We start from the raw sequence: 13,432 nt of genomic DNA, 5'->3' as shown, positions 1-13,432 counted from the left end.
CATAGCATTATAAAGGAAATCCATTTTAGAGAAATTTAGTTATAAAATTACTTTAAAATCAATCTTTTATAGTAATATACATGCTCTTTATTAAAGCATTAAATAATAAGATCTTTAGGGGCAGGTCTAATTAGCACTATAATTTCAAAGTATGATGGTATAAAGACAATTTTGAGTTATATGCAACAATGTGATACAAAAATATCTGTGATTTCTATTGGTGACAAAGCCATAGGTACTGCCAAAACTAGAGGGTATTTGTTGCCTGCATTTATAAAAGAAAAACTAGATTAGAGGTACATGAAAATTAAGATGGAATTTTTTTCCTATGCAATTCACCGAGCTCTTGGAGGGAAGAGGTGGATATCTCTGAACCAAGTTAAGAATCCTGCTCTAAACAGATTTTTAAGGTAAACAGACTGCAGAATACCTAAAACTTGGGCGTCATATGTGTTTCACTCAGCAATAATAATGTTAACTAAGACGATGCATTTTTCTTCTTCATCCTACCTACTACTAGTCCTCTGCTCACAATATCATCTCTAAGATCTTTGAATTATGCTGTAAGACTTCCATATTTCTCATTCTCCTTGTTTCTCGTCTTAAAAGATGCATAAATGTTCCTTAACCTACAAATTTTAAAAACACAGACAAAAAAATGTGCTTTGATACTTAGTACTACCTACTAATACAGCTCCTATTCATTTACCCTTTCTATATTTATGGTGGCTAACAAGACAAAACCAAATAATTCTTGCTCTCATAGCTTACAGCACAGTCAGTGTAGGCAAATAACACATATGATGAAAGAGAAACTGATGGTGAGCAGGTACAAATTATGTGGACCCAACTGATCTTTTAGAGAGAGGCATTAGGGGAAGTGTCTTGATGAAGAAGTATAGTTGATTCTTGAAGCATAAACAGAAGACGCACAGGTAAAGAGGTAGGTGGGGTTTAGGAGTACACACTTAGCTTGTTATTCACAAGAAACTGAAAGTAGCCCGCACAGTTGGTACATAGTAAGACAACATCACCCTATTTTCTTGTTCACAGTTAACTTGTTGAAAATCTAGTTTCTACCTGCCATCTTACGCTCATTTTTTTTCTTGGTTCCCAGTTTAATGGTTATCATTCTCATCATACTACCCAAAATTGTATTTCAAAGATCACAAACCATCCTTAATGTCACTGCTCTCTCTAGCCTTGGTTGTAGTAGTACTGGAAGAGAGTATGTGAAGAACTGGAACCTCCAGGGGAATACAAGTATTAAAATATACTTTTCCACTGAGACAATGTATCTGTAGTTTTCACAATGCCAATTATAAAGGGTTGATCAAATCTCTTCTAATAGACAAATATATAGAAAGTAATCAGTGGCTATCTAGGCCTGGTGGGATATGGAGAGTGACTGCTAATGTGTTCAAAGTTTTTGTTTGGGGGGGGAGATGGACATATTCTAAAATTGGATTATGGTGATGGTTGCACAACTCTGTATATATAGTAAAAACAAACAAATTGCACACTTTAAGTAGATAATTACATACATAAATTATCTCAATAAAACTTAAAAATCCTTTACCAAAATCTGCTCCTCCAGTCTCTGACTCAACACTTATTAAGCACCTACTACGTGTGTGATACTGCCCATAAGGATGCCATAAGCATCTTAAGGTCTAAAAGAACAGATAAGTGACAAACGCAATATAAAAGTAACAATAAATATAAAATATAGAGGTGCGAACAATTTATTAAGAAGATAAAAGGGTCTTCTTAGAAAAGTTAGCATCTGAGCTAAATTCTGAAAGATGCCTCTATTACCTTTCTACATATTCTCCTACTTTCAATCACTCCTCTACAGTTTCATGGTGCCATTTCTCTGCTATGAAAACCAATGCTCCTCCCCCATTACATACCAAAAAAGCAACGCTTCATATATACAAGGAACTCCAAAAAAATCTGGCCCTTGCCTATCCTTTAATTATATATCTTTATTCCCTCACCAGACTGCCCTCAGGCCATATCACTGAATCAACAGTGACTTACTAAGCATGACTGTGTACTGAGCTCTATTCCAGCCAAACCCCAAAGCCTTAAAGTCTCACTTCTTTTCTTTCTCTGGAATGTATATTACCTCCTCCTAAAAACTGACTTCCTTTAACTGCAACACCCCATCACCCCAACTCTCTTCTTGCCTTAACTCTGAATCTCCACCAAAGGGTTCAGTCCTCACTTTTCAATTTCCTTTCTCCACTATCACTTCTATGCTGATCTTGCTCAGATCTAACACCAGTCCTAATTCCCTGGTCTAGGTTTAGGTCTGTATTTTCTACTAACTTAATTATACAAGAGCTAAACTTGGGATACCCTGTCACCTTAAACTCAACGTGTCCAAAGCTGTAACCCTTTGGTGAACATCCACCCTACTTTCAAAATATCAAAATTGGGCCCCCTTGGGATTTCCCTGGCAGTTCAGTGGTTAGGACTCCATGATCCCAATGCAGGGGGCATGGGTTCAATCCCTGGTCGGGGAACTAAGATCCTGCATGGTGCAGCCAAAACAAAACAAAACTGGGCCCCCTCTTCCTTCTTCCTAATTTAAATCTCAAATTCTCAACGTTAAAATGACTTACCTCCACTCCTTAGAGAAAATATGAGAAAACATATATTAAAATGCTAGAGTAAGAAAGTAACAGAAATCAAAATATATCTTATACCCTATTCAGAGACCAAAAGGTTTCCTTTAGGGTTCTTTTTGCACTATAGGAGTCACTTGTATTAAGGCAATTTTACATACAAAGATTTAAGAGAACAAATAACTTTGGCTGGATGGAACATTTTCCCCTCACACTCTACATTTAATTAATTTGCTTAGCAAATCCTTCTTAAGTAGACAGATCTCAGGTTAAAAAAAATTAACTCAAATTTCTCTGCATTAGCAAATGAACACATAACGAAAACAAACATTCCAACGTTTCATACAATCTTTTGAAAGCAGAAGTAATAGAAGAAAGAACACAAAGTCTGGGCTTGAAATGTTAACACAAGATATAGGAAAGGGAAAAATGGAAGAGGCAACACAAGCTACTAGAAGGAAACAATCTAACCTAAAAGAAAAAAAGCAATGAATGAATACATGACTATCTATCCATAAATTTAAATTCTATGTTAAGCCTGAACTAATAATATGGAACTATGCACTATATACTTACAAAAATAAGCCCTTCAGAGACTAGACAATTAAAAAGTGGCCCAGTAAACAGCAGTTGGATTTGAAAATGGGAAGCTGGCTAAACCACAGTATATGCAATATAGTGCAAAGAGTACTGAACCAGCAGTCAAAAAGGTTCTAGTTCCGGCTTTGCCATTTTCTTGCCTGTGTAAGCCATTTTTGCTCATTGGTAAACATTTATTTTTTTAAATATTTAATTTATTTGGCTGCACCAGGTCTTAGCTGTGGCACACAGGATCTTCATTGCTGCATACGGGATCTTTAGTTGCAGCATGTGGGATCTAGTTCCCTGACCAGGGATAGAAGCTGGGCCCCTTGCATTGGGAGCATGGAGTCTTAGCCACTGGACCACGAGGGAAGTCCCACTGGTAAACATTTTTAATATAACTTATCTATTATAGCTATCAAGAGGTAACATGGTAATTATGAGATTGTAAAAGCACTACACAAATATGATTACTTTCATTACAAAAAACAGTTGCCCAAAAATAATGAAACGACGACAATCACAACCAAGACAATAGCATCTCCTACAATAGTCAGGGCCCTCTCAGCAAAATAATCGCTAACTACCCCCAATAGCTCAATACAATGGAGTGTCAAAACCTCAACACAGCATTTCTCAAAGTGTGGTTCTCTGGCCTTGAGCAGAAATTATCTGAGGTTACTTGTTAAAAATACAGACTCTTGAGGCCCATTCCAGTAATGGTCAAACAAACTTGGGGGCAAGGCAGCAAACGCTACATTTTAAACATGCTCTGTAGGTAATTATTATGCATGGTTGATGTCTGAGAAATACTGACTAAGCAGGATTCACAAGGAGACATAATGGGGTCCCTGCTGACCTCTCCAATCAAGGCAATCTCTGGATGGTTCAGAATGCTGTTTAGGGCTCAAACTCAGTATATTATCCTTCTGATGTTAAGGAAAGGTTCATGTCCTCACACAGGAGATTTAGACATCTTTGCTCCTAATTTTCAGCAAGAGACAAATTCACAACTATATATATGTCAGGTACACGGTATATGCTCAAAAAGAATGTTGTCTCACAAAATTTTTGTTCACTGAAATGTACCCAGTATCTGAAACTGCCCAGTATATAGTATGCACTCAAATATATATATTTGTTGACTGAATGAAATGTTTGCTTATTCTCTAGAAGGTACTATAACAGGTACTATAAAGTTCACTGACACTCTCCAACAAGAGCTTTAATTTTTAGAGAAAAAGCCAACATCACTCCCTTCCTTAAGAAGGATACAAAATATTAATATTATGGAGGTTCAAAAATGGGAACACTAGGATTTCAGTAAGTAGAGCTTAGTGGTAACAATAATTTCAATCAAGTGAAAACAGCCAAAAGCACAACAACCTAACCTGAATACATAGTAAACAGGGCAGTAAAGGAATGGAAAAGGGAAAGAACATTATTTGCATAAAGGTATAAAATCCAGTCTGATAAGAATTTCATTATAGTTTTGCCAAGGACAGTGTAGTAGACCCTTCTAATATAACTGAAAGACTGGAAAAGTTGGAACTTAAAATTTACAAAAAGTTCATGCTACTACTTTCCAACAAACAAGGCCACTTTAAATCAGATCTCACACTCCCTTTGTCATAAAAGCCACCTTAAGGACAGAACAGTCTGGCAGTGTAAGGAAGTGTAATGGATAAGTACCCAGAGCAGCCTCTGGATGACCTGAAATATAGCACAGCCTCAATTTCAGGTTAATCTGCAAGACTTGCCATCGCACACTTAATTACGGCACAAATGAAACATATGATGTATACTATGTATGCTTAGTCACTGTCACCATCTTGTTTCCCTTAAAAAAAAATTCTCCTATACAAAAACTGCAAGTTTGAACCAAAAGAAATTCCAAAACGCCAATTCACCACTAATAAATACTTAAGCTAATGTCCATATTAGTAAGCCTTTATTGTGAAATTAATAGACAGAATTTTGATATGATAGTATCTTTATATCAGGATTCAAAGCTAAATCAACTAGTCCAGCCATATTTTTTTTCCATTTGTAAATTGCCTACCGCCTAGTGAGTTCAGCTGAGTTCCCTTAAGAAATACTAAAAGTGGAAATTCCCTGGTGGTCCAGTGGTTAGGATTCTGCACTTCCACTGCCAGGGGTCTGGGTTCAATCCCTGGCTGGGGAACTAAGATCCCACAAGCCGCATGGGGTGGCCAAAACAAACAAGAAAACTAAAAGTCGTACCCCCAAATCCATTAAATAAAAATATCCAAGGTTAGGAGCCAAGTGTCAATATTTTTTTACAGTTTTCTAAGCGATTCCAACGTGCAGCAAAGTTTGGGAACCATTGATATAGCTGAAAGGCAGTTTAAGATCTATTCAAATAACACAATAGCTGTGTGGTTTTAGGCAAATTAACCATTTTGACTCACACTTTACATAAAATCCCAACTTACAGGATTACTGTAATGATTAAATGAGACCATGTGCAGTGTCTGGATATTGGTTGATTCTTTTTTTCTTGCACATAGATGGAAAAAAAAGAATGTTTAGCCACACTAAATTCAACCAACTACCCACTTATTTCAAAGTACACATCAATGTTATGAATAAAAAGCAACTACACATTCAAGTTCAAACAAAATGTTGGGCCAGGAAGATTCCACATGCCGCGGAGCAAATAAGCCCATGCGCCACAACTACTGAGCCTGCGCTCTAGAGCCCGCAAGCCACAACTATTGAGTCCACGTGCCACAACTACTGGAGCCTGTACTCCGCAACAAGAGAAGCCACTGCAATGAGAAGCCCGTGCACAACAATCGAGGAATGGCCCCCGCTCACCACAACTAGAGAATACTCATTCGCAGCAATGAAGACCCAACTCAGCCAATAAATAGATAAATAAATTTATTAAAAAAAAAATGTCACTGCAGAGAATGGAAGATGTATTTTTATTCTACTGACCCCATCAATTTATATAATACATTTCAAAAAAAACTCTTAACAGACTTCCCTGGTGGTCTGATGGGTAAGATTCCACGATCCCAAAGCAGGGAACTAGATCCCATGTGCATGCCTCAACTAAGAGTTCTCATGTCACAACTAAGGAGCCGGCCAAGCACAACTAAGGAGACCATCTGCCACAACTAAGACCCAGTGCAACCAAATCAGTTAAAAGAAAAAGAAAAAAACAAAAACAAACCAACCTATGTTGTCACAAAATGTAGCCTACCAAGGATTAGCAGCAGTATTAAAGAACAAAAATCAAATATTCTTTTATCTCAATAGGGAGTGTGGGTTACATCAGTATATGCATTTTGTCAAAATTGATTCAATGGCACATTGATCTATATACACTTCACTGTATGAACATTACATCTAATTTAAAAAAAATTCCATTAAGACATGGATCAGTACATGTTATGTGATTACTAGTTATTCATAATTTTCAAGAGCCACCTGAGATTGTATTGGAAATTAAAACAGTAACAAAAAGCATCATTTAGACTAAGTATTCATTTATGTTATGAAAACTCTTAAGGTACTCATTAAGCCTCAGAAAAACTTCTGTTAAAACTCAACAACCAGGACTTCTTAGGTGGCACAGTGGTTAAGAATCTGCCTGCCAGTGCAGGAGACAGGGGTTCAATCCCTGAGCCGCGAAAACTCCATATGCCGCGGAGCAACTAAGCCTGTGTGCCAAAACTACTGAACCTGCACTCTAGAGCCCATGAGCCACAACTATTGACCCCATGTGTCGCAACTACTGAAGCCCATGCACCTAGAGCCCATGCTCCAAAACAAGAGAAGTCACAGCAATAAGAAGCCCATGCACCACAATGAAGAGTAGTCCCCACTTGCCGCAACTACAGAAAGCCCGTGTGCAGCAATGAAGACCCAATGCAGCCAATAAATAAATAAATAAAATAAATTTATAAAAAAACAAAAACAAAAACAAAACCTCAACAACTGATTCTAAGAATAAAATGGAATAAGCCAAAAGATTAAACCTATAACATTTGTTTTAAATTCTAGTTTTCTTTTATATGGACTTCTTGACATTCAAGTTTTTTACAGGACAGATTGTGAGAAAACATTACTAAATCATACCTTAGGTACAGATTAAATACTCAGAAACAAAATGACCTAGCTCTAAAAACAACGAAAGCCAAGGTAGCAAAATCCAAAATCCACAGACTACAAGGGTTTACAAGTATTTACTCCACTCTAAGATACAAATTAATAATGACCACAAAAGTTCTCATCCAGCAATCCATGGATTCAAAAGGATCTAACTAAATAATACAAACACTAGGTATTTACATTTATCAGTTTTTCTGTAGGAGTCCAAATACCATAAGGAGGCAAAATATGGCTCTGCAGCATCAAATGAAAAGGTGTGGGCTATGTGAGCAGACATGATTTGACCTTGACATAAAGGTGAAAATGGCTTACAGGAAAAGTGGAAATTAGGAAACTTCTAGTAACCCCTCTGAGAGTCAATGGTCTAATTTGAGTCATGAAGTATTGGACTACTATTTCTCAGGTTTCATCCAACTCCAAATGCTATCTAAGCATCATTACATTATTCCATTACTAGAAATCCAACATAAGCCAATATAAGTACCTTTAGTATGCCATGGATTCAGTTACTCTATGAATTAAAATTGCCTTTCTCCTGTATCCAGTCATCTGTAATGTATCTCTCTAAAAAAGACATACCCAGAGTGTACATGTCATCTTTGTTCTCTGGTAAGTGTTAGAACTTATTTATAGGATAATTTACAAGATATGTGCTCAGTGCCAAAAAGCTAAGATTAAAATGTAAGCTGCTTTTAACACTGGACAGTAAGGATTAACTAGTACTTTATAAATACCTCCTAGAATATTTGACATTCAGAGAGGGGGAAAAAAAAGTTTAAAAAAACAAGACAACCAAAATAATCCTATGCCCCTCCCATCTTTTTTATCACGTTTTCCTATAGAAGTATATCCCATTATTTTACTTCCTCCTAAATGGTAACCTATGGTTTACCTGATGCAGATAGCATTTTTAAGGTCTTGAGTAGCATCTCACTACTAAAATAGCATTCAAAGGTAAGATCTAGACAAAACACCAAACTGTGATAAAATGCTTTCTAGCTATCATCATCTGAAAATAAATCTTAAAATTTCAGAGCTGAAAGTTCTAAGATCAACTAGGCCAGTGACTTATTTAAGCAGGGAAACTCATTCAAACAAAACCCTACCCAAAAGCTCAACATGCAAAACTTTTTCCAGCAGAAGAGGAGGAAGTCCTACACTTTTTTGTCCAGCACTCTCCTTCTGGATTCCAACAAAATTAGAAACTTACCAATTTGGCAAAATCCTCTTTTTATTTCAAAAATGAGGAAACTGATATGCCCAAAGAGAACTGACTAACCCCAGATCACTGAGTCAATACCACATGGCAGATTTAGAGCCTGGCTATAACACAGCTGCTTCTTTAGAGAACAATTTAGTTCAGTTCAAAGTGGCACAGAGAAAGGGAGGGTTGTAACAGAAACACAGTAATTTAAAATGCGCTCCTAGAGGTCAATTGACAAGGCCCAAGGACTTTTAGTTTCTTAAAAATATTAAGAGACTGAATGCCTTCCTCTCATTCGTGCTCTTTACACTCATTGGATACTATGCTTCTGCACAATAGATCCCTTAGTTAGGTCCTTACATACTAAAGACTTAATAAGGCAGGTATGCTATACAGGCCTGGTAATTTTCAGCCCTTGTTTTAGCATATATCCCATAGTATCTTCAAAACTGCGGGGTTGGGGTGTGGGGTTGACTGGAAGAGGAGGTAGATATTAGTGCAGTATAAATGCAGTAAATCCAATAAAGTTTTTAAATTAGTGTCAACATTTCTAAAACAATGGGTAACAGATAGACTGACTTTCTTAATCTAGCTAAACTGAACAATTTAATTCAATATTTACCAAGTGAATATTTATTGAGTGTATACTATATACAGTTGATGTGGAAATAGTGGGGGAACAAACAGAAGAGGGGAAGATGTTGCCACCCAAAATAAAGAAAGCTTATGTAAGTCTTTCTTAATCTTTCCCACTTCAGTGGACAAACAGTTCTCTCACACTTTACTTTAAAACCAATGATCCACTTTTTGTTTCTATGTACCTGGACTATACTACTCCTAAAACAAATTTACTCTTTCCTCACCCTCATCCAATTACTACATCCTGCCTTAGAGATTACTCCTATAAGCCACACTTTACTCTTGGATGCCCTCCCCAACCAGTTCACCAAGCTTTCTTCCTTAGAGCCAGATCCTGAAATCCCATCTCCTCTCCCAGGAAGTCTTAACTTGAAAGTCAGGTTAATCTCTTTAACTCCACCCACTTTATAATTACCACAACTCCCTCTGCCCTCAACATTTTAGAATTTTGCTCAGTCAATTTCATTTATTTATGTGCGTTATCAGTATATTGACTACTGCCCTTGTTGGTCTATATCAGTGTTGTCCTTAAATAAAAGCTACCAAATAAATGTGCATGTATTTAATTTGGGTTTAGCACTGAAAATGCCAGATGCTTACTGCTTTTTGAAAATGATTTCAAATCCATTAAATTCAACCTGATTTGTGAAATTTATAAAACCTCCCAACACAGATTAATCTCAAAAGCATTATGTTAAGTTACAGAAGCCAGACACAAATGACCTCATAATGTATGATTGCATTTACATGTAACTCTAGGAAAAACTAGTGATAGAAAGCAAATCAGGGTGGAGAGATGAAAGTGAATGCAAAGAGAAAGGAATTTAAAAATTTTAGGCTAACGCAACTGATATTTATTTTGTGAAGAAAAAAGCTAGATATTTTAATCAAGATTTTCATTTTTCCACAACATTTTCCTATACAGCAGGGGTTTTGTTTGTTTTTTTTAAGGGATGAGAACCATTAAAAATCTCAAATTTGGATCATCTCAGATTTCACATTAATCTTTACCTCATAAGATAAACCTAGAGTTTTAATAATTTGACTTCCAATCAATAGAAAAATTGTATCATTCAATTTCTCCATTAAAAATGTCTATCAGCATTGGAAATTTTTTAAGGATGGTGTCACTCCTGTTGTTTCCACAACAAAATTAATGTATATAACCCAGTTGTCAATGCAAGATTTGAGGAATAAAAGCTGGGATAGTAAAAGAGGCTACAGTAGATACCATTCCAGTTAATTCTCAACTACCTCTGGATCTTTTTGCAAACGTTATTTTTGAGTAATTGTTGGAAAATGGCTAAGTCTTAAACTACATTTTAGTCTCTATTCTGGGAAGAAACTCTTTAATCTCAAAAGTCAAACTATTCTAAAATCCTTTAAAGTTAAGCATATAAGAGAACCCAATGTCTTCATCTGGTCACATTTTATCCGGATTATTATTTGCCTTCACCAATATCTCATCTCCAAAAAAAAGGTCACAATTTCCCAGATGTCTGGAGTTACTACTGACCAAGTAACTCAACAGGTTAAAGTTACTTGTCAAACTGTGGTTTACACGATCAAGTTTTCTTTTAATACAACTGAGTCAATTTCAACATGGTGCTGCTCAAACTGCCTTTGCCATTTCCCACAAAATTTAGTACAGACTGAAATGTAGCAAACATTGCCATTCTCTACAAAATTAACACTTTTGGAAGGACTCTGTAGGATTTTGCATAGTAAACAATTTCACATCGCCTCTGCTGCACAGATCAGACTCATCATGCCATCTCCTTCTTTGAACCCCACCACTGCCTGCAGCTTTAATTCTTGGCTTTTCAAAGGTTTAATCAACTCAGGGATGCTAAAGAGGGAATCAAAGAAGCACAACTTATGAACCCAAGCAGAGAAAAGGGCAGGAGTATGTGGTTGAGTCACGTCGTTCCGCCATTTTCTAAGCGGAGGAGGAAGACATGTTGGAACAAAAACACAACAAAAGAGCAGCCATTTCCCAAGCCAGCTCCAATAGCAACCCGAACTGGCCCAGCCCGGTCACTTCGGCACCCTCAAATCCACTTCACTGGACAAACCTGAGAACATCTGAGGTGCCGACGTAAAGAAAGCAGCAGGCAACCCTTCCGCGTTGGGATCAAAGATGACCCGCATACTTTAACTGCAAATGAAAGCCTCGGGAAGAATGACGGAAGCTAAATGGAGCAGAGTGTAACAAACTGAAATTCTAAACTAAGTTGGCAAACTAAAACCTACTGTGATTGTGGTGACTTACGCCTCACAGGAAACCCGTGTAACTCAAATATCAAGAGCAGGATTCAGCTGGTCCTATTACCTGCCTCTTACACATTTTCCCGCATTCCGTACTTCCCTCGGAGGATCGCCTATTTGCGTAAGGATTCTTACCGTATGTGGGGGATGCCAACCCCACCTTGAAGAATCTTATAGAGTTTGCTCTCGTACAGCAACTGGGGATGCCTGGCCTTCTGAGATTCTAGCTTCACTGCCACTTCCTGTAAAGGAAAAAGGGGATGATGGCATCAACATCCTCATGGATTCAATGTCCCTTGGGAAAGGAGGAGGAAACATGAGCAAAGCTCCAACTCTCGGCTAGAAGGTGGAAGTGAGAGGCTGGGAAGAGAAAGCTCTCCTTGTAACTATAAAACGAGGCAACCAGCCTCACAGGCCTCTTCAGGGGGTAGTGACGAAAGCGGCACGTCCTCCGAAGTGCAGGAAAATGATTCATCCAGAAAACGTAATGAGAGGTTATGAAGGAACCAGACGATCGGAAGCTGTCCTAATAGTAACAAGACCCCCAAGAGAATTAAAAATATAGATAGAAAAACACGGGGACCACAAAAATAGGATTTTTGCCGTTCTCACCTTAAACGACGGCTTTAAAAGTTCGATTAAGGTGTGTTCTTAACAAGGTGGGAAACTTCCTAGTACACCCAGCCTTTCTCTCGGGTTCTTTCCTTCTAGGGAAAGAGAGTGGGGGAGGTTCCTAAGACAGGAAAGCTGGCTCCCTCTGGACTTCCCAGCGCGTGCGTGCGGTGGGAAAAGGCCCGAGCAGTTCGGGGAGCCGGGGGTCGGGGGCGGGGGGTGAGGACCGGCGCAGCGCAGTCGTGAACCCCACCCCAGGAGATTACCTCGCCGTTGGTGATGTTGATCGCCAGATAAATGTCCCCGAAGGAACCAGACCCGATCTTCCGTACCAGTTTATATTTCCCTCCGACAATGAATTCGGCCTTGGAGCCGCTGCTGCTCGCCATCCTGAGAAACGAAGATGGAGGCTGGGGCTAAGCCCCAACACCTCTAAGGGGAGGACGGAGGCCTCTAGGGCTCCTTCACGGAGCAAGGCTGCGGAGGGCAGGGCGGCAGGAAACAGAAAACGTTGGCTCTTCCTCGGCGTTACGGGGCCCAGAATCGGCCAAGAGGAACCTGATCACCGCTGCTGTCAGGTTTCTTTTTGCCAGGCCGCAGACTGTTGAGGGGGTTCTCGCGGTTACCAGGCTGGACCACTTGTTTCTGGAGGCCGCCGCTGCCTCGCTCTCGCGGCGACGTCGCGGGCTGGAAAAGGGGAGCGGTAAGTAAGAGCGGTGATACCGCTGCCGCCGGCTCCCGCCCGGAGGGACCCCTGTCACTCCGCCGACGCCGCCATCTTATTACTCCGGCTCCAGCCAACACAAAATGCCCCCAGTCCTCGGGAGCCGCTTCTTCACGGCGCAGAGCACTCTGGGAAAAGGATCGCGGGCGCTAGCCCCGGAGCATCGACAGCGAGAGGGAGGGCGGAACCGGATCCGTGAGAGTCGCGGCCCACGCTCCGAGCGTCACCCCGTCACCGCCCAAATGCGCACGCGTACTGCAACCCCGCTGAGTGCGCAAGCGTGCCGTGGCCTCTCCTCATCGCAACCCCGGGCTCATTTCCACTTCCGGTCGTCGGCTGTTCCACTGTTAACTACCTGTTTGTTAGTCACCTCAGACCCGCCTGGTTTGTGAAATACCGCTGGGCCCCAGGCCTCGAGAGCATGTTAGGGAGGAGTCACCTTCATTTTTCGTGGAAGCTGGATGCGGCAGGCCTTGGGAATTGGGTATTGACCTTTGCTCTTTGTTTGAGGCGGTTTTTAACCTTTTGATCTTTGCTGGGGCTACTCCCCCAACCGGCCCAATCCAGCTCAGTTTCTCTTTTGAAAGAGGCTCTCGCCTCTGGTGGAGAGAAAGAGAAGAGCAGCGC

General features: G+C 39.6%; 1 protein-coding gene across 9 annotated transcripts in view; it reads right to left on the bottom strand.

Annotated features, from left to right (window-relative positions):
- The window catches only part of CSNK1A1 (casein kinase 1 alpha 1), a 46,305-nt gene extending 33,249 nt beyond the window's left edge, over positions 1–13,056 (bottom strand). For 5 of the 9 annotated variants that reach the window (XM_057731335.1, XM_057731365.1, XM_057731327.1 and 2 more), the window contains exons 1-2: positions 12,348–13,056; positions 11,605–11,711 (exon numbers count right to left, since the gene is read on the bottom strand). In XM_057731335.1, coding sequence (XP_057587318.1) covers positions 11,605–11,711; positions 12,348–12,470 — 230 coding nt within the window. In that variant the 5' untranslated portion in view covers positions 12,471–13,056. The remainder of the gene's footprint in view (positions 1–11,604; positions 11,712–12,347) is intronic. The other 4 variants (XM_057731374.1, XM_057731393.1, XM_057731383.1 and 1 more) reach the window with 4 other exon arrangements.
- Between the last annotated feature and the right edge of the window lie 376 nt (positions 13,057–13,432).

This window comes from Hippopotamus amphibius, chromosome 1 (assembly GCF_030028045.1).
Source record: "Hippopotamus amphibius kiboko isolate mHipAmp2 chromosome 1, mHipAmp2.hap2, whole genome shotgun sequence".
NCBI lineage: Eukaryota > Metazoa > Chordata > Mammalia > Artiodactyla > Hippopotamidae > Hippopotamus > Hippopotamus amphibius.
Note: the sequence above shows the minus strand (reverse complement) of the source record. Positions and strands in the feature narration are given on the sequence as shown.